Genomic DNA, 20054 nt, shown 5'->3' on the forward strand with positions numbered 1-20054 from the left:
TGCTGTACTAGAGGCAGTATCAGCTACCATAAACACAGGTGTTAGTTTCTAGACGAGTAAGGCTACGACATGGTATGGGATATTTCTCTGATATTACTTGGTGAGTAAGAGCCACTAAACTAGAATATCGTTCGAAAAGAATAGCTTAAAACTCCTGTTAGACCCTCCTTACTTGTTTCCATGATCCGCCTGAATTACTCGAGACGATTGCACGAATGGTTCATTAAGCCGACAGCCGATTTCCTTGAACATTCTTGTCGAATCTGATATTGTGCTCTGACTTAAATGATGTAGACGGTATGCCAAGCTTTAACCCACGTTCCTTCTTTCTAAGGTGCATCACCAATGCTGTGATCAGTTCTTTCTGGGTCCATTTCCATTGTGTTTTTTTTATTTCACGTATCAAATTTTAAAGCTAGTAGTCATTTTACTAAACCATGTGGAAATTGTTATTTGGTAGCCCAAACTGAACGCAAACGGCCTTGACGTAGTGGTAACACCGGTTCCCGTCACATCACTGAAGTTGATAGCTGCCAGGGATTGTTAGCACTTGATGGTGACCGCTCCGGTCTGCCAAGCGCTGTTGGCGAGGGGTGTGCACTCAGCCTTTGTGAGGCCAGTTGAGGAGCAACTTGAGCAGCCTGACTGAAAAGTAAAATGTTATCTGCGGCGATAGAGCAACGTACTTGATGCTTGAATGAACGTGAAATAGGAAACTGAGCCACCAGGGATTAAGTGGCTTTCAGCTGCAGAGTGAAGAGTTCTCGGTCTCGTTCGGATATCCAATGTGAGGTTTTATGCAACACTCATTTTCAGAATAGAATCAGCAGAACATGACGACGTTTTTCTGAGTGTAATTATATGCTTTGACGATGGCATTACGGCTTTATCACATTAGAATGTGGTGTTGAACAGATCTGAAGACGGTCATTACTTACACAAAACGGTCATCGTCGAAGTAATTTATATTGTGATTAAAAAAAAATGGTTCAAATGGCTCTGAGCACTATGGGACTTAACAGCTGAGGTCATCAGTCCCCTAGAACTTAGAACTACTTAAACCTAACTAACCTAAGGACAACACACACACATCCATGCCCGAGGCAGGATTCGCACCTGCGACCGTAGTGGTCGCGCGGCTCCAGACTGTAGTGCCTAGAACCGCTCGGCCACTCCGGCCGGCACCCCAGGCAGGATTTGAACCTGCGACTGTAACGGTCGCGCGGTTCCAGACTGAAGCGCCTAGAACCGCTCGGCCACTCCGGCCAGCTGTGATCAAAGACTGGAATAAAAAACATTTGTCAGTAATAAGATACTGGGAGAAATTCAATAGCCATTCGGCTTCGTTTACTATGTTCCCCGTTTGACCTTCATTTTCTCGTATGACTAACTTCAAGATTTCTGTATACCAGTAGAGGATGACAGCGTGATAAACGGCGGAATCAGAAAATGAGTTGATAGTAAACCAAAGAAAGACGAGATAATGAAGTGTAGTAGAAATGAGTTTAACGAAATAACATCAAAATTTGGGTCTACGTAGGAGACGAAGAGAAGGAATTCTGCAACCTCGGAAGCAAAAGACACAAAAAAAAAAAAAAAGGTTCACATGGCTCTAAGCACAATGGGACTTAACATCTGAGGTCATCAGTCCCCTAGACTTAGAACTACTTAAACATAGCTAACCTAAGGACATCACACACATCCATGCCCGATGCAGGATTCGAACCTGCGACCGTAGTAGCAGCGCAGTTCAGGACTTAAGCGCCTAGAGCCTCTTGGTCACAGTGGCCGGCGCAAAAGAAATATTCTTTGCTAAATAAAGCCTACTTGTGTCAAATGCAGGTCTTAATTTGAGAAAGAAATTTCTGAGAATGTATCTCTGGAGCACAGCATAGTTTGGAAAAGAAGAGAATCGAAGCGTTTGAGATGTGCTGTTACAGAAGAATGCTGATAATTATATGGACTGATAAGAAGCGAGGAGGTCCTCCGCAGAATTGATGAGGAAGAAAATGTGTGTAAAACACAAACTGTTCTGATGACGAAGGGAAAAGAAAGGAAAAAAAAAGTCATCAGAATCAGAGCACCAGCTAAATCTGAGAAGAAGGGAAGGAGCTGCTCGTGATTTTGTTGAAGGCAGTGATACAGCGAATACGTGAATGTCTGGTTCGATATGTCCGAATGAAGAACATCTAAACTCGACTAGTGCCTTAACGTCTTAACCACCTCACTCGCGTAATTACTCAGCCATCGGATATTTCCCTCATTTTATGAGAATCTGCTTTGTCACTCACATTACGGGTAACCGCAGTATATGCACGAATCTTTGTCCAACATATTCATATAATTTCATAAATAATTAGCCTCAAATGGTTCTTAAGTCCAGGGAACGGTGAAGATATAGTGCTGTACAACAAAGAAGTGTCAGTGTATGTGCATGTCTTTATAGTTTCCATCATTACTGCGATTCTGACAAGGTATAAGGCAGCATATGTGAGAGAGCTGTGACGCATCGAAGTCGTAGTCTGTGAGTTGAGCATACTGAGAATAGATCACAAGTTTTACGTTCGACTTGTCGCACTATGACATAGAATGACTCAGAGGAGTTTCATTTCACAAGCACCTGTTCGCCCAGGGAGTGGAAAGCGACACGCAAGTTACGGCTGTCGGAGACAGAATGCGGACCTGAGTTTCGCGTATTTGGTGCCAGGCGCGCACGCGCAGCGAAAGTCTGTGGCGGCTCGGCACGGCGCGGTGCAACCGACGGTTCCGTGTAGAGCCGCGGGGGGCGGACACGACATCCGGCAGTGGGGGGGCAGAGGCAGGGGCAGGAAGAGGCTTCGCTTTCTGTGGCCGCCACCTGGCGCGGGCTAACGGGACCAGGGAGCGGCGCGCGGAACTGGGACGCACCAGTAGGTCAGTGATGCCTCTCCAGGATGCGGCCGCGCTGCTGCGCATGCGCCGTGCGCCTGCCGCCCGATGCCCACTGCCCTCCCGGCTAGCCGAGCGCGTACGACGTTGACCGCGGATATTGACGCGTGAGCTACAATTTTAACAAAGCATTTAAGTTTGGTGTTGCCGGGAATTACCGCCAATAGTGATGGGGTCCGCAACTATACTCTGCAAGACTTTGTAAGGCATTTGGCGACGGGTATTTCTGCTACATACGTTGAAAAATACCTCCAACAGTATAAAATTCATTGGTGTGTCGAGAGGAGTCGGATAAATGTCGGCACTGGATATCATCCTCTCTTTTCTTTTACCTTCCATATCCCTTTATAACTCCAGTACCATTGATAAGTAGTGTGAGGTTGGAACAACTGCCGGCCTGGGTGGTCGAGCGGTTCTAGGCGCTACAGTCTGGAACCGCGCGACCGCTACAGTCGCAGGTTCGAGTCCTGCATCGGGCATGGGTATATGTGATGTCCTTAGGTTAGTTAGGTTTAAGTAGTTCTAAGTTCTAGGGGACTGATGACCTCAGATGTTACGTCCCATAGTGCTCAGAGCCATTTGAACCATTTTTTTAACCCAATCATTTGCTACTATAGTTGCACTCGGATGCCGTCCAGTTCTTTCTCGTGTTAATGAGGCATTTTTTGGAACAATTCAGGGAGAAGAGACATTCATTACATCACTATCGCTACCACTCTCGCGTAAATGAACTGATCGTAAAGGGAGAAAATCCCTGTTTATCTAAAAAATGGCTCTGAGCACTATGGGACTCAACATCTTAGGTCATAAGTCCCCTAGAACTTAGAACTACTTAAACCTAACTAACCTAAGGACATCACACACACCCATGCCCGAGGCAGGATTCGAACCTGCGACCGTAGCAGTCCCGCGGTTCCGGACTGCAGCGCCAGAACCGCACGGCCACCGCGGCCGGCTCCTGTTTATCTACAGCATACCGCAAGATTAATGCCATATTTCTTCTATAGATTTCTATAAGACTGTCTAAACATTGTACTTCGGTGTAGAAACATTAGTTAACAAAGTTGGCTTCTCGTATCTGAATTCCTTCGACTTCTACTTTCAGGTTGGCCTTATAGGAATTCAAGTGTCCGAACAATAGTAACGAGTGCCCCAGCCCTCAGAATTTGCTGCATTCCTCGGAATTCTTCCAAGCCGAGGTCTTCTCTTCGTCCAACTTGGGAGTAAAACTACCTGTTCTTTCTACTTCAAACTATATTACAATGTCTAAATAAAGTCTTTTTGTGTATTAACTATAATGCCGACGTTTCGACCCACTTTGCAGCAGTCTTCTTCAGGGCGTATCGTTAGCATTTTACTTGCTTTACTGTTTATTCAAATTGACACTGAGCGTGGAAATCTACGAGTTTTTATTACAGTGTTTGTAATTCCTATACATATTTTACATTTCTTAATTGATACCGTGTTACCGGTGAAGAAGGTTCCAGGTTGGAATAGCTGTAGTAGAAATAGCGGCAATTTCTGTATGTACGACTGTAAAATACTCTCCTAACAGTTATGGTTACGGCACTCCACTGGCCTTTGCTCTCAGCTTGTTTGGTAAGTGGAATCTTCAAAACTAGGCTCGCAACCGGAAAGAGTGGGGTTCAAACCCGTATTAAGCCACGCAGATTTGTTTCCTTGGTCCCTCTAAACCGCTAGAGGTGATTGCGGTAATGGACTGATTTCCTTCCCCACTGTTGCCGAAACCGAGGCTGTGTTCTGTTTCTAATGATATCGGCGTGACGTATAAATTTTGTCCCCCTTCCGCATTAGCTTTAATTTCTCTGATTTATACGTTCCGTAATATAGCGATACATGTGTGTAAAGAAGTAATTTGTTTCCCTACTCTCCTTCGAAAGCACGGTCTCGGAATTTTAACAGTAAACCCTTACGCCATGCGGAGTGGCCGCGCGGTTTAGGGCGCCATGCCACGGATTGCGTTGCCCCTCTTGCCGGAGGTTCGAGTCCTCCCTCTGGCATGGGAGTGTTGTTCTTAGCATGTTAGTTTAAGCAGTGCGTAAGTCTAAGGACCGATGACCTCAGCAGTTTGGTCCCTTGGGAATTCAAACACGTAGTAAAACCTTACGGTGTGCTCGACGCCTCTCTTTTCGCGGATGCCAATGGAGTTTTTTCAACATACCCGTGATGCTCTCGCCTTTTCTAAGCAATGCATAACGAAATGCGTCGCTCTTCCTCGTATATTCTGCATCTGTTCTATTAATGCAACCTGATAGGCGTTTCGTTAGCCAATTGTTTGTTGGATGAATTCGGATAAATCTAAGCCTAGCGTCCACTTTTCCTACTTTTAATTTGATCTGGATGATACTCATACGTACTTTGCAGTTCTTATCGTTTCCAATAGCGCTTCGCCAGTAGCGTAATCGAACAGCAATGAATCTCTTCGCCTGTTTATGGACAGTACGTTACATGTATTTATTTTCATGGTCACCGACCAGGTCTTGCACCAATCAACGACTCTCGACAGGTTTGACTGCCTTTCGCTACACTATTCTGGCGTTTCAGCCTCTTGTAGCTTCAGACGTTAACTACATGATCATTTATACGCGGTGTGTTAGGGGTATAGGCACAGATATTTTAATAAAAGGTACCTTAATATGTACCCACCACAAAGTGTTCGTTGTTTTTTCCTAGGATCTAATAGTCGTCCCGCGAAAACATCGTGTAGTTTACTACCTGATGTTTCCTGCGTGGTTGTAACTGCGCTACGAAGTGGACTATGCCCGTCAGTGTAGACTACCCGTTTTCCACGCTTGAATACCTGACCTGCTGTCCAAGGGGAAACGAACGTTAATGGTTTGCTTGTGCCACCCTACTTGGAGGTACCAGCCAACCGAAAAATACACTACTCGTAATAGCTATAATTATTAGTATGCAAATGAAGTAAATACTGATGTATCATTGTTCAGTACACTTTGTTCAGTCATCAGCAGAAATGTGGGCACTTATACCCCCAACACACTGTATATTGTAAATAGTATTGGTCCCATAACATTTTTACATATCTCGATCTCTCCCCGTTAAGCAACGTGTTGAGTTCTTATCTATGAGGAAGTCAACGATGGTTCCATACATAAAAATACCGTATTGAAGATGATTAATCGATAAATTTCTGTACTAGTTACGAAGAGGCTATCCTTAGAGCTGCTTTGATTTTGCAGTTACTTTAGGGGATAGAAGACAGGTTGAAAAAATCTGCAGTTGGTGAAATACAGACTAGCGATTATTTTTTATGGGGCTTGAAGCAAAGCTCGCCATTGTTAACAGCTGCAACGTTTCCTTCTCTTCCCTCTCACATATCGCTTCATGCCCTCCAATCTATTCAAAATTAAAAACTCGTCTTAAACTTGCTGTCGGCAAGAACAGAAGGGAAAAAATAAAGAAAAAAACAGAGTGGTCCAAATAAAACTGCCTCTAAAATAGTTTTCGGTTAATCAATCTCTGGATCAATTACCAGATGATGAATGATAGTATGGATGGAGCAACCGCACAAGCAACAATCCCACGAGTTCGTGAGTTATTCGGTCTGCACATACAGCACAGACAATAAAATCTCCTGACTTCAAAGATTGCCGCATTTCTCTACTCGTTTCTCTTAGCTATTTAGCAATGCCCTTATTCGAAATAATATTACTTACCTCATTATCAGTTGTGGAGCGCCGGGACCAAAAATATGATCCATTTGCTAAGCTATATAATCGAGTTTACCTCGCTGGGTGACTGAAAGAAAGAGGGGATTTGGGGGGGGGGGGGGGGGGGGGAGAGCGGGAGCATAACATTAAAGCTGAGCAAGAGAGTGCAAGGTTGCGAACAGACTAGTTTCTGAGAGCAAGTATTTGTGAGCACAGAGAACTTGATGACAATAAGATGAATGGTAGACATCCATCAGTTAATATTTGCGCTTTCTTTCCATTGTACTGATACATAAACAACTTGGTTATTCACATGTTTTCGCCGAAAATCTCCAGCCAGACATCGGAAATTAGGCTAAACTGAGCGCTGCTGACATTTTCTAGAGCCCTTCGAGAACTGATTTCACTGCACGCAGCAAACATTGCAAAGAGGGAAAGTAACCTGTTAAGCGTTCCTGTATTTCCCTGTGAAGCACCAGGTGGACAAAAGAACTACTTTCATTCATATCGGTATTTCTAGCAGTGAATCGATACACGATCATGAATTATATTCCTAAACTCTTAACAAGGGATGCTGAGCAATCTCGTTATTTCCGTTGCAGTGCGAATTGTTGAGCTGTGTGTTGGGGTCCCGCCGCGGCAATATCTTAATCTGTTAGTAAATTTTTTTGGAGAGCACGCCTGAATGCCCAGTGGAAGTTAAATGCTGCAACAATTCGATTTTTTTTTATGCCGAGTTTTAGAAGGATTGCAATACTGTTCAGAGCTCACGGTATTATTTGATGATAACTCTATGACTTTTGTGGTTAGTTTTAATTGAAAACGTATTATTAACAAAAACGTGAATCAGTTCTGGGTAAAAATACTTGTACTGAGACTTATTTTGTGACTGTAATAGGAATTGCGAGTGAACTGACTGAAGACAGCACCGGTCGCGCTAAGGTGAAAATTGCGTTTTCAAGACGCCGACATAATGAAACCGTTTTCACGCACATCTAACTGAACGGCCACCACTCATTATAAATTCAGTACAGTTACATTGTAAGGAAGTGCAATTGTTTGTGTGTCTGGAATCAACATGATAAACGCTCCTGTTAGTAGCTTCTGTTAACTTCGAAAAGGAAAACGATTTTTAAAACTTCTTCTGTGAACCAGAACTGGCCGATAGAACTGTAAATGCAATTATTTTTTACATGGTTTTTTTGCGGGTCATCGCACATTAGACGCCAATTTCGGGCAAAGGCGTATGGGACTGGTGTATTTACGACAGCAAATTGTACCTTACTTGCAGCGCCTAAGCCATTCTAAAACATACTAGTAGAAAAACAACCGCTTATCGACATGACTCCAGAAATTTATTCGTGCACTTTATTCTACAAGTGTATGGTTCACCTGCGTGGAATGATACTAACAAGAAATGAATATAATCGTTATGACTCTTTTCAGTTCATACGATTTTGCCTATTAATGTAATACTGCTCTCTTTTTCTTGAAGATGTACTGGAAATTAAGTGGAACTTCTATCAAAATACCACTCGATTCTCTAACGTGCTTTCACGAGTAATAATTTTATCATATTCTGACTTAAACAACATACGTGTCTAGTCTGGTCAACTGATCACTGCATTCTGTGATACTGAATTATGTTTTTAGACTTTACTTTTACCAGAAATCTACGAATAGCGATGTACTGTTATTAACAACCAGCTTTTCCAAAGGTATATTCTTCGATATCGGCTGTATCTTGGTAGTAATCTGTTGATAAAGCGTGTCATTGAAAACCCAGTTTTCACTTTCTATTTGCGAGACAGGTTTTTCTCACTATTGAGATCTCAGTTTTTTGTAGTGATGTTATTAATTACTGTCTGTTTAGTATAATTGAGTATGGACCTCACAGGACATATTTCCAAAGGGTTTCTGGACTATCTTTCAAATCTGTCACGGCAAGACACTTCCACTCCTCTACTCGTATATCAAAGCTTTCATCTAACCACTTTCCCTTAATGAGAGAAAACCTACCCCTTGGTAGCCATTGTCAGGAGGGAAGCATTTGATACAGTCTTGTTTCCTTAATTTTCCTTTGCAACTCACACAGTGACTTTTCCTTGGTGCTTATGAACACATGTGTCAGTGATGGTGTTTCTAAAATTAGAACTTAGCACAAGATACTTCGAGCTAATTTAATTCGGGTCCTAGTTTGGGGCTTCGCGAGCAGTTAGACATTCCACTCGCATACACCAGTTGCTCGTGGAGGAAATAAGCGTTTGTTTTCCTTTACTGTCTTCTGAATCTCTGACTACACTGTTGATCGAATTTTTTAATTGTTTGTAGCCGCTGATGCATGCACACACGGTTTGATCTACTGTCACTCACAAGTCAATGTGGCAAATAGTGGTATAAAAAAATCTTTCTTTGGCCATAATGTTTGTTTTTATTTTCTTATATTCAATGAGCCCAGTAACGGAAGACAGAGATGCATATTAGAAACTTTTTAAAAATGTGGCTGAATCAGTTTTTATATTTACACGACTTCTTACACTCTGTTTTGCACAGCAGTGCCATCGGGTTGATATTCTTCTTTCTTTTATGTTTTTAATTTTTTTCTTTGGCCTTGGCCAATTATGAACAGTTCTCGAGTTGTAATGAAACAGTTACTTATGACATGTAGTAACGATATCGATTTTTGGTTGTGCTGCTAAATGTCAGATAAAACATTCAAGAGTTTTGGCTACCATCCAGCTTAGTTGTACTTTTGATCCTGAAACTGAACGTGACTTTCCTCTGACAATGACACAAGCAAATGAAAAAACGTTCCACCTTGAACCGACTACCACATTCCCCCATGACTTCTTTCTAGTTCACAGTTTGGACGAAATTACAATAGGATCATGTGTGGTAAGAAACCCAAGCTCCAAGTCGATGACAGTTTTACACAATTGGTGTAAATTTGGCCAAGTGATTACTTATTGACGTTCCATTCAATTTGTGTTGTCTGGCACCATTCGGTCTTCCCACAGCGAAGCGTTACATATTCAGCGCGTTGATACAACGTGCGTCAGCAATGAGTGGTAAATAGAATCATAAATAAATAACAACAGAAGACACCGCGTAGTTATAAATAATCTGACTGTGTGAAGTGCTGGCTGTATACATCGCAGGGCGCTGAAACATCGTAGATATGTTGATTAATTGGTGCGATCGCGGAATATGCTGAAAAATGGCACTGTAACCAGACAGAATGCTATGTTCGTTTAGGAAGAGGAGAAGAACGATCAAACACATGATAACGGTTGTACTGGCGCGTTTACTAGGATATGATCGTAAGTTACAATATGTTTTCAGTATAGTTTCCCGACTCAGCTTCCGTAAAGAGCGTGGTCGACAGTTACTCACACCGTATCCAGTGTAATCAGAGCGATGTGTCATCCTATGCTGTCCTTCACATCAACGTGAGTCCAAACACATTCCTGATAACCACATTCTTTCTGATATCCCCATGCACATACGTTTTATTCAGGAGATCTGGAAGGCCACAAATCTTGAAATTGCCTAGAAATGATGCGGCCCTTACCGAAGGTTTCTCGAAGCAAATCTTTCACCTGGCTAGCGGCTTGTGGTTTCGCCCCATCTTGCACGAAAATAGTGGTGTGGACAAAGTCACGTTCTTGCAAATCTGGTATCACGTGCTACACAGGAAGCTTCCTATAACGTATAGGCATCACTGTACACCTAACAGGCCTGTGAGGTGTCATCTCCTCGGGAAAAATGAAATACGAACCGAGATTAACGCAGCTTGTGAAACCAGGCCACACATTCACATAAGCTGAGTGCATGGTGGTTCCTGCACTACATGTGGCGGAGTACAACCCTACCATGTTATCCATTTCCACGAGTGTCAAAAGCACGGCGTAGCATACCTTGGGGCTTAAATTGGTGCACATTCTGAAAGCTGTAGGGATACCAGCGTAAAAAGCGCCACAAAATCTTTTGAATTGTTGACCAGGGAAGACAATTCCTTTGATACACCTCGAGCACTTGTTGTACAATTTGAGGCATGTACTGCACAGCTAGCTATAACTAGAGCAACTTCATCAACAAATATTTTGGAAATGAGCCGTCTCCTCTCCATGCTCCATCTCCTAATTCACCTGTTTCTTCAAATATGTTGGTCATATTCTTCAGCCCATTTAATGACATGGACCTCTTTGCTGCTGTTTCGTTCAGCGATATTCCCGTAATGTAGCGCTTATTGCTGCCGTTCTGATAAACCAACTTTACCATCAGTACGCGGTCTTTGTTCTCAATAGCCATTGCGTTTGGTACGCAAAGCTTCAACCTAATCAACCCTTTAGACCAACATTCACTTCACATAAAAATCAAGACCCATCGCAAAGCCACAAGCAGGATTACCGGCGTCGAAACGGGAAACATTTCAGAATGTGACTTATTACAGCGCTATATTTTCACCTGACGGCGAAAAGTGGAACTATTATTTTTCAGCGTATTCAGCACTGATCGCACTGATTAATGAATATAACTGCAATGTTTCAGCGTCCTGCGATGTATGCCGCTAGCACTGCAGCACTCGTAAGACCGTCAGTTTAATTATAAGCAACTAGTACAAATCTAAATCTTCATTCGCATTTGAAATAATCTTCTCGGCAATACAATTTTGCAACGTTTCTTTGTTTGCTGGAAACTGTCTCTGCTGAATTCTTCACCCAGTTCGAATCATGGTGCTAGAAGAAATTTTCATCCCCAGTATTTGTATGCCAAAAGTATGTCGGCGTAATGTTCCTGCAGTCCAGACTTTACTGTAACACCATGATGGTTCAAATGGCTCTGAGCACTATGGGACTTAACATCTATGGTCATCAGTGCCCTAGAACTTAGAACTACTTAAACCTAACTAACCTAAGGACATCACACAACACCCAGTCATCACGAGGCGTAACACCATGAGTTAAAATTTCAAACCTCTCCGCAATGTCTCTTAGAGTGAGAGCATGTGGTACTGTAAATTCCAGACCTTTCCTCAGTGTCTCATAGAGTGAGGACATGTAATGCTGTTGGTAGCGATCCGTCCGACTTACAGGGACGTTAACCTCGACGGCCCCATTGGTCCAATTCGAGAGGAGTGCGCTACATACCTGCACCGGGTTTCACCCTTTCTATTCTCAAATCATTGTACAACAGGAACATGACACCACACTGTAGACACATCCACCACAGTGACCCATGATCACCAGATACGCTGAAGAGAGAACTCTCACATAACTCGAGGAAAAGGGCCGTTGTGCCCTGATGCAGAAAACCGCTTTCCAACTTGGTAGCTGAACCTCGCGAATCTTCTAACCAACAATGCCACACAACATTTCCTTTCTTTCTTCTCCATACACTTGTAAAATCATCTCTTGATTCTCAGGTGCCGTTATTTGTTATTTGTATCACAATTTAATGCTTTTTCATTGTTCTTGAGACGTTTGTCAACAGCCTTCACATTCACAATGTTCGACTGATCGCAACGGTCAATCTACATCAAATTTACGTGTCTGATGCTTACGAACGCGATCTACCTGTTTCCAAACTGAAACGATGCCCCGGGCACTCGTAGCGCGACGCCAAGTCGGATTAGATACCGCGTTCAGAATCCATTTTCTTTTATGGTGCGACGATTCGGAGCAATCAAGTCTCGCGCCGCTTTGGCGTCTCTCCTGTCGGGTGACTGGAGATGCACCACGGGACAGGTTGCGTTCAGTTACATTAACGGAATGTCAAGGAGGGGCCGAAGCAGAGTGCCGTGCGACTTGTGACACCGGTTCGCGGTACTAGAATCGCACTTTTGGTGATATGCGGCGCTCGGGGAAAATTAGTCGACGTACTGCTCCGCCGATTTACTCTGAACGTTCACTACGGGCCTGGATTAATCCACTGCACTACTACATCTATAAAATCGGCATAAATAAAGGTTAGTAGCCTCGGTTTAGTTTAGTAGCCAGGGTTAAACTTTTCACTACAACTAAGTCAGTAAGTAAAAAATCTGGGGCCGATGCCCTCGCTATTTTGTACCCTAGCATCCGCAAATCAACCAATAAACGAACCAACTAAAAATCCTTTTAGGTACGTAATAACTTCTAGAAAGATTCGACAGATCCGATCACTCGACTGAAAGACGTACATCGCCAACAGTTAATACACCGCATCGAACTGTTTACTTATAACTCGCGCGAACAATCACCACAAAAAGAAACCAGAAGCGCTATTCAAAGTCAATTGGCTGGAACATATACGAAAACATCAACGGAAACAAATAGAATTTACTGGCTTCAGTAAACCTCACCAAGTCCGTTACTTTTATTGATTACCACCTCCACGATATGATACAGGCCTCTTTCTACCAACCATGTGCACACCCCTTATATACACACTCTTGCTTTAAAACACTGTAAGATGCCGGCCGGTGTGACCGAGCGGTTCTAGGCGCTTCAGTCTGCAACCGAGCGACTGCCAGGGTCGCATTTTCGAATCCTGCCTTGGGCGTGGATGTGTGTGTTGTTCTTAGGTTAGTTACGTTTAAGAAGTTCTAAGTTCTAGGGGACTGATGACCTCAGATGTTAAGTCATATAGTGCTCAGAGCGATTTGAACGACTGGAAAATCGGAGAGCACCGAATACCTGCACATGGGAAACGCATTTACCAACTCTCTCAGTTTCCTGTGCTGGAAGAAAAAGTGTTTTGATCACTAAATATCCAAACACAGGACTCCCTAATGCTCTCGAATCTTCGCATTCATGGGAAAGTCGCAGGCCGTTGTGGCCGAGCGGTTATAGGTGCTTCAGTCCGGAAGCGCGCTGCTGCTGCGGTCGCAGGTCCGAATGCTGCCTCAGGCATGGCTGTGTGTGATGTCCTTGGGTTAGTTAGATTTAAGTAGTTCTAAGTTCTAGGGGACTGATGACCTCAGATGTTAAGTCCCATAGTGCTTAGAGCCATTTGAACCATTTAAACCATGGGAAATTCACTAGTTCTTAAGCCAGCCTGGTAGTCCTTATCGCAACCAGTTTAATGGATTTGCAGGGAGGCGAACCTTTCATATGCAGGCTGAACTTAACGTCTTTCGCTCCGCTAGCGGAAACTGGCTTTAGCGTTCACAATGAACGCAAGAACGAGACCAGTAAACGCGTAGCCATTTCGATATTGGTTCAATTACCGACCTTGCGGTAGAGTTCTCGCTTCCCGCGCACGGGGTCCCGGGTTCGATTCCCAGCGGGGTCAGGGATTTTCTCTGCCTCGAGATGACTCGGTATTGTGTGTATTTCGTCATCATTTCATCCTCATTCACGCGCAAGTCGCCGTAGTAGCGTTAAAGAACTTACGGAGCGGCGGCTGAACCGCCCTGCGAGGGGTCTCCCGGCCACCAATGCCACACGCTCATTATTACCGACCTTTCTAGAGGTATCTTGTTCGTTGGGAGCGGGCCGTGTCAGAGACGGAGTGTCCATCAGGTGCGCGGGCTGTGTTCACTTTCTTCGCGAGGGCGCCATCGGAGCGGCGGTCACGGGCTCGGGGCGGGGTGGGGGGCTGCTCAGTGGGTCAGCGGCGGCGGCGGGCGCGCGCGGCCTCGGCGGCGCCAGTCTGCGCGCGTCTTCCCAGCGGCCGCGGCACGCCGACCACAGCTGACACCGGCCCAGCGCGCGCGCGCGTCTTCCGCGTGCGCCTCCACTGCCCTCACGCAGCTCCGCTCAGCGCCCGCCGCACGGTCGCCGACGGACGCCAACGGAACTCGCATTACCAGGCAATGTTCTTTATTACTCGCGTGTTCGCGGTTGCAGTGTAACCACGTGGACGTCGAGCCGTCTCTACGTCTCGGCCGTGCACTTGTGTGGACCAACAGGTCGTTACTGCAGCACCAGTGCTACATGTGAAAGATTCTGTGGCAGTCCTAATACGTGTTACATTATTTCGAGCGTCGCCTTCTACGATCGTATTGCTTGTGGGAAGAAACATAGATACGTCAGTCGATAAGGGCTCTACAAGTGAATTATGAAAGAACATAGTAACAGCTCAAAGACAAAAATAAATCACTCCATCATTTCGAGAATAATGTATCTGACCTATATTGGGTGAAAATTTCCTTCTGTACGTCAGTCGGTGCCAGAACATCGAATTGGTTTTGAAAATTTTACATTTTTGTTCTAGGCGTCAGTCGTTTGACTGTTTGTCTTCTATCTTCAAAAATTGTTCAAATGGCTCTGGGCACTATGGGACTTAACTTCTGAGGTCATCAGTCCCCTAGAACTTAGAACTACTTAAACCTAACTGACCTAAGGACATCACACACATCCATGCCCGAGGCACGATTCCAACCCGCGACCGTAGCGGCCGCGCGGTGCCAGACTGTAGCACCTAGAACCGTTCGGCCACCCCGGCCGGCTGTCTTCTATCTAATGCCATATTTTACTTCAGTAGATACAACAGCAGATGTCCCTCAGAACTGTTTCACATGTTTGTGTCCACAAATTTCTTCTCAACTTCCTTTCAGTTTCACGTCAGCCATTACAGGTTGCCTTAGTACATTTACTACTATATGTTCCTCTCCTTACAATATCTACACCGTTCTTGCCGTGGGTAAGACAGTGGCCTTGTTTTTGAGAAGGAGCAAGAGTCAATTTACCCAACTAGAGATCCAGATTTACGTTTCCTGTGACTACCATAAATTACGTCAGTCGAATGCTAGGACGTTTCCCTTAACTAATCAGAGAGTTCGTGCTTTTGTCTGTAATGATCTCAAAATCTATGGGACTTTTAGCTTATTAGCCTTTTTACCCTTTGTACAGACGTTTATCGAAAAACCTATTGCTTCTTCTGTTTTACAAAACAGCTCGTCGTATGACACGTTTACCTGGAGGCATAACTTCTTTCTTACTCATGTGTCAGAAAATGTTAGTTGTTTTCAAATTTCTTCTTACACGATTTCACTGCTGTTGGCATTTCACAGCCATAAAATGATTTTATTTGAGAGATTCAAAAGTTCCTCGACATTTCTACGTCAAAAGAATTAATGTTATTTTAAAATTTTCAGGTCCAGTGCTTTCATCATATCTAGAATACCAGGATTTTATGTGAAGCTGAGAGGTGTAGAGATGAACATTTCTGTAGCAAATTACAGCGTAGTTTTTCCAAATGTGAAATTGCTGATTATAATTCCGAATGTACTAACATTTTATTGCACTGAAGAAAACTTCCGAAGCTATTGTGATGTTTTCGACAAATATACTCGGATAAGTGCCAATTATGTATCAAATACGTGTACGCTGAAATTAATCAGATCACAGATTTTAGTCCTACAGTCTACCAGTGACTGAATATGGTGACAACTTGCTTCATTAAACGAAACGCTGGCGATTATAACGGTGCTTAACTTTAAAGGGTTGGCAAAGTAATTTTACGTCTGCTAACATAATGTTTGAAAAATCCGGATTTGGATTTCTACTTTCGTCTTGATACAGCTGAAGAACCAAAAGGAGACTTGTTCTGCCTGTATAGCAAGAGAGCATCAAATTCACATTATAGAACAAGAGAAAAGGACTTATAGACTGAATTTGTGAGACGTCCTCGGAAGGCTCATGTGGTACAGCTCTGCCTGAAAGAGCTAGGGGTTCGGTCTGAGGGCCCCTGACCGTTTGTTTTTATCCGTCATGAGAATTATGTTGTAAAATTAACTGCTGTAAAGAAATGAGTGTCATAAAAAATGCTAAAGATTTCGTTGGATAAATGTCTGGTAGATTATCTGAAAGTAAACTGTCAGGATACGAGTAGTCGTTTCATTCTAGACTGTCTGCATGATCAAGAAAATATTGCTAAGCTCGTGTTTCTTTTAGAACGCAGGACATGTCCATTAACCAAGCCGTTGAAAGTGTACTGTGCTTATTAATGTTTGCAGATATATGACCAATATCTCTTAGTGTTTCTTAACTGAATGTTCCAGATTAAAAAAAAAAAATACTGCCTCAGAAAGTGTTTCAGTTTCTAATCCGATAGAATACGCCACTGTATCGCAGACAATAGAATTTCATTCGATCTAAATCTGTATAGGTGAAAGCAAAACGGGTGGAACTTGAAGAGGAGACAAATTGCTGGCGCGTTATAATCACATAGCATTAACTTATCATTAGGCGTCTCCAACTTGCTCCCAATGATGCCACTTGAGTTGCAGGCGTTCCAACTGCTCGCTGTTACTGAAAGCTGACATGCATCTTGCTTACGGATACATATTCGTATACACTTATAATAACTTTGGTAGTAGGATGAGAATATTTTTACTATGCAGTGAATAGATCTCAGAGTGTTTTACTCACGGCTGTTTGATTTCTGCACTGCATGTGATGTACCCAACAACAGACGCTCTACCTTACGATCCCGTCGGAAATCGGCAGTGAAATTTCAAGGGCCCTTCTCTCATAATTGAAATCGACTTACGAAAATCCGTAGTAACATGTGACTTAAACATTGAACTAAAAACTAAAATAATGTAGTTGGACTTGGTATCGGGACTATAGCGTCTGAAGATGTGCAGCGACATCAGCAAAGGCACATTTGTTCTTATTATGACATAATAGGTAAATGCAGGCTTAAACTACACCTATTTAAGAATGTTGTGGTAGCATAAACAGAGGATACTTGTTGAAACCCACAATACGTCTTAAAAACTGCTTATTTCCCAAAGTACAGAGTGGTATTACTCGCTAGTGTGCTTTGGGGCATAGGGGTGATTTTAATACCTGTCTACATCTATATCTACGTTTATACTCCCCAAGCCACCCAACGGTGTGTGGCGGAGGGCACTTTACGTGCCACTGTTATTACCCCCCTTTCCTGTTCCAGTCGCGTATGGTTCGACGACTGTTTGTTAAGGTAGGAACAATCGAACGAGTGAAAAGCGAGAGAAAAATAGGCCACTTAGTGGCAGCGGAGAAAGAGTCGTACTTTTAGATCGGGCGTGATTTCGATCCTCAAATCACACTACTGATTTAGTTTCTCCACAGAAACGCTAGAATGATTGTACAATTAAAAGGTCCTCGACACATGTTCGGAAATACAGAAATGAGAAAACTACATACATCTTGCAGAATGAGATTTTCACTCTGCAGCGGAGTGTGCGCTGATATGAGACTTCCTGGCAGATTAGAACTGTGTGCCGGACCGAGACTCGAACTCGAGACCTTTTCCTTTCGCGGGAAAGTGCTCTACCAACTTTTTTTTTTTTTTTGTAATCTCATTTTGTTCGTTTTCGTTCGTTGCATCTGCTCGGGGCGGATGTCACAAGACATCCGTTTTAGTTCGTCGCTGATCCATTAACTGAGGTTTTTTTATTTTTTATTACAGAGGGCAGCTAACCCTCTGACCGAACACGCTGAGTTACCATGCCGGCTAGCCTGACCGAGACTTTCGCGGGCAAGTGCTCTACCAACTGAGCTACCCAAGCTGACTCACGCCCCGTCCTCACAGCTTTACTTCTGCCAGGAGACGAGGTACTGGCAGAAGCTGTGAGGACGGGGCGTGAGTCGTGCTTGGGTAGCTCAGTTGGTAGAGCACTTGCCCGCGAAAGGCAAAGGTCCCGAGTTCGAGCCTCGGTCCGGCACACAGTTTTAATCTGCCAGGAAGTTTACATATAAGTTGTCGGAATGTCTTATGTCAAGTTGTACTGTGTTTCGCAGGATGTTATAAGGCTAAGAAATTTTTCCGTGCTCGCTAAGCGCTAGATTTAGTGCATACGACTGCTGCAGAGCTGTAGTGTGACGGAGGTGTGTGTTGCTGTTTCAGCCCGTGACTGGCCATGGAGCGGACGCGGCGCCTCTCCCCGGCCCCGGCGCGCTGCCTGCTGCTCGCCCTCGCCCTCGCCCTGCTGCTACAGGTACGGCCGTCTTCGGGCTCTGTCCGCTGCACTAACCAACTCCACCTGCTGGCCCACCCTGCACACGTGGCAGAAATAGGATGGATCCGAAAAGCTTCCACCACCTGCGGAACATCCAAACTACACAGAAAAAGCTGGACTGCTCAACAGAACATTGATCTAACACGATGAATGCGTCTTCAAAAACCCATCCAAATTACAACACAGATGACCGTTTCATCTAATAAGTTTCAAACTGTTACTATCAAGTAAACCTGTCATAAACCTGCCTTGCCGCAGTGGATACACCGCTTTCCGTGAGATCTCCGAAGTTAAGCGCTGTCGGGCGTGGCCGGCACTCGGATGGGTGACCATCCAGCCGCCATGCGCTGTTGCCATTTTTCGGGGTGCACTCAGCCTCGTGATGAGCTACTCGACCGAATAGTAGCGGCTCCGGTCAAAGAAAACCATCATAACCTATCCGCATCCTCAATGAGGATGACACGGCGGTCGGGTGGTCCCGATGGGCCAGTAGTGGCCTGAAGACGGAGTGCAACCTGAAGAGTACTCTGACCCCCAAAGTGCTCAAATAAGCATTTTCTATTGAGGACGGCACGCCCTTATACTCTGTCAATATAACAACCATTTCACTCAATCACTTGTAGTGGAACCTACCATTTTGTGTAAAGTTCATTCACACTGCACCTTTTTTTTCACATGAAGGAAGCACTGATAGAAGTAACGGTCACACTAAACTGCCAGCAAAAAGCTTCTGTGCAAACATTTTTCATCACCAGAATGAGATTTTCACTCTGCAGCGGAGACTGCGCTGATATGAAACTTCCTGGCTGATTAAAACTGTGTGCCGGACCGAGACTCGAACTCGGGACCTTTGCCTTTCGCAGGAGAGCTTCTGTAAAGTTTGGAAGGTAGGAGACGAGGCACTGGCAGAACTAAAACTGTGAGGACGGGGCGTGAGTCATGCTTGTGTAGCTAAGATGGTAGAACACTTGCCTGCGAAAGGCAAAGGTCCCGAGTTCGAGTCTCGGTCCGGTACACAGTTTTACTCAGCCAGGAAGTTTCATTTTTCATCACTATCGCTGTTTCATAAGAGGTATAATAACACATTCGTAATACTCAGGCTAAAAATTCTAAGGAAAACAAACAGATCCTTAAAGAGCAGCCGGAATTAAATGCTTATTAAAGACAACACTTTTTGTAGAGTTATCACCAATTCGTATTCCATTTCCGTTCTCGCTTCCTTGTGGAATATTCGCAAAGAAAAAAATTGTGCTCGCTCGCTACACTTCTCACACTCCCCTTACGTAATTCTGTAAATACCCTACACGTTAGCGCATCACACGTGATAGATTTTACAGATTATTTCAGCCACTGACAGTAACTGAGTTACCTTGCGAAAGCCTCCTTTCTTCCTTCCTATAATTATGAGGATTTATCGCAGAAAGATTCCTATTACATTTCATTGCCCGTAGTGCAGTATGTAGCTCGCTTTCCTGCATTCCCCACACGCTTTCTACCTCTGT

The 20054-nt window shown here is 44.1% G+C and overlaps 1 protein-coding gene across 1 annotated transcript in view; it reads left to right on the top strand.

Annotated features, from left to right (window-relative positions):
* LOC126173411 (uncharacterized) overlaps positions 1–20054 on the top strand; it is a 128304-nt gene that overhangs the window by 59681 nt on the left and 48569 nt on the right. The window contains exon 2 of the mRNA XM_049920954.1: positions 18441–18531. Coding sequence (XP_049776911.1) covers positions 18454–18531 — 78 coding nt within the window. The 5' untranslated portion in view covers positions 18441–18453. The remainder of the gene's footprint in view (positions 1–18440; positions 18532–20054) is intronic.

The sequence above is a fragment of the Schistocerca cancellata genome, chromosome 1 (assembly GCF_023864275.1).
Source record: "Schistocerca cancellata isolate TAMUIC-IGC-003103 chromosome 1, iqSchCanc2.1, whole genome shotgun sequence".
NCBI lineage: Eukaryota > Metazoa > Arthropoda > Insecta > Orthoptera > Acrididae > Schistocerca > Schistocerca cancellata.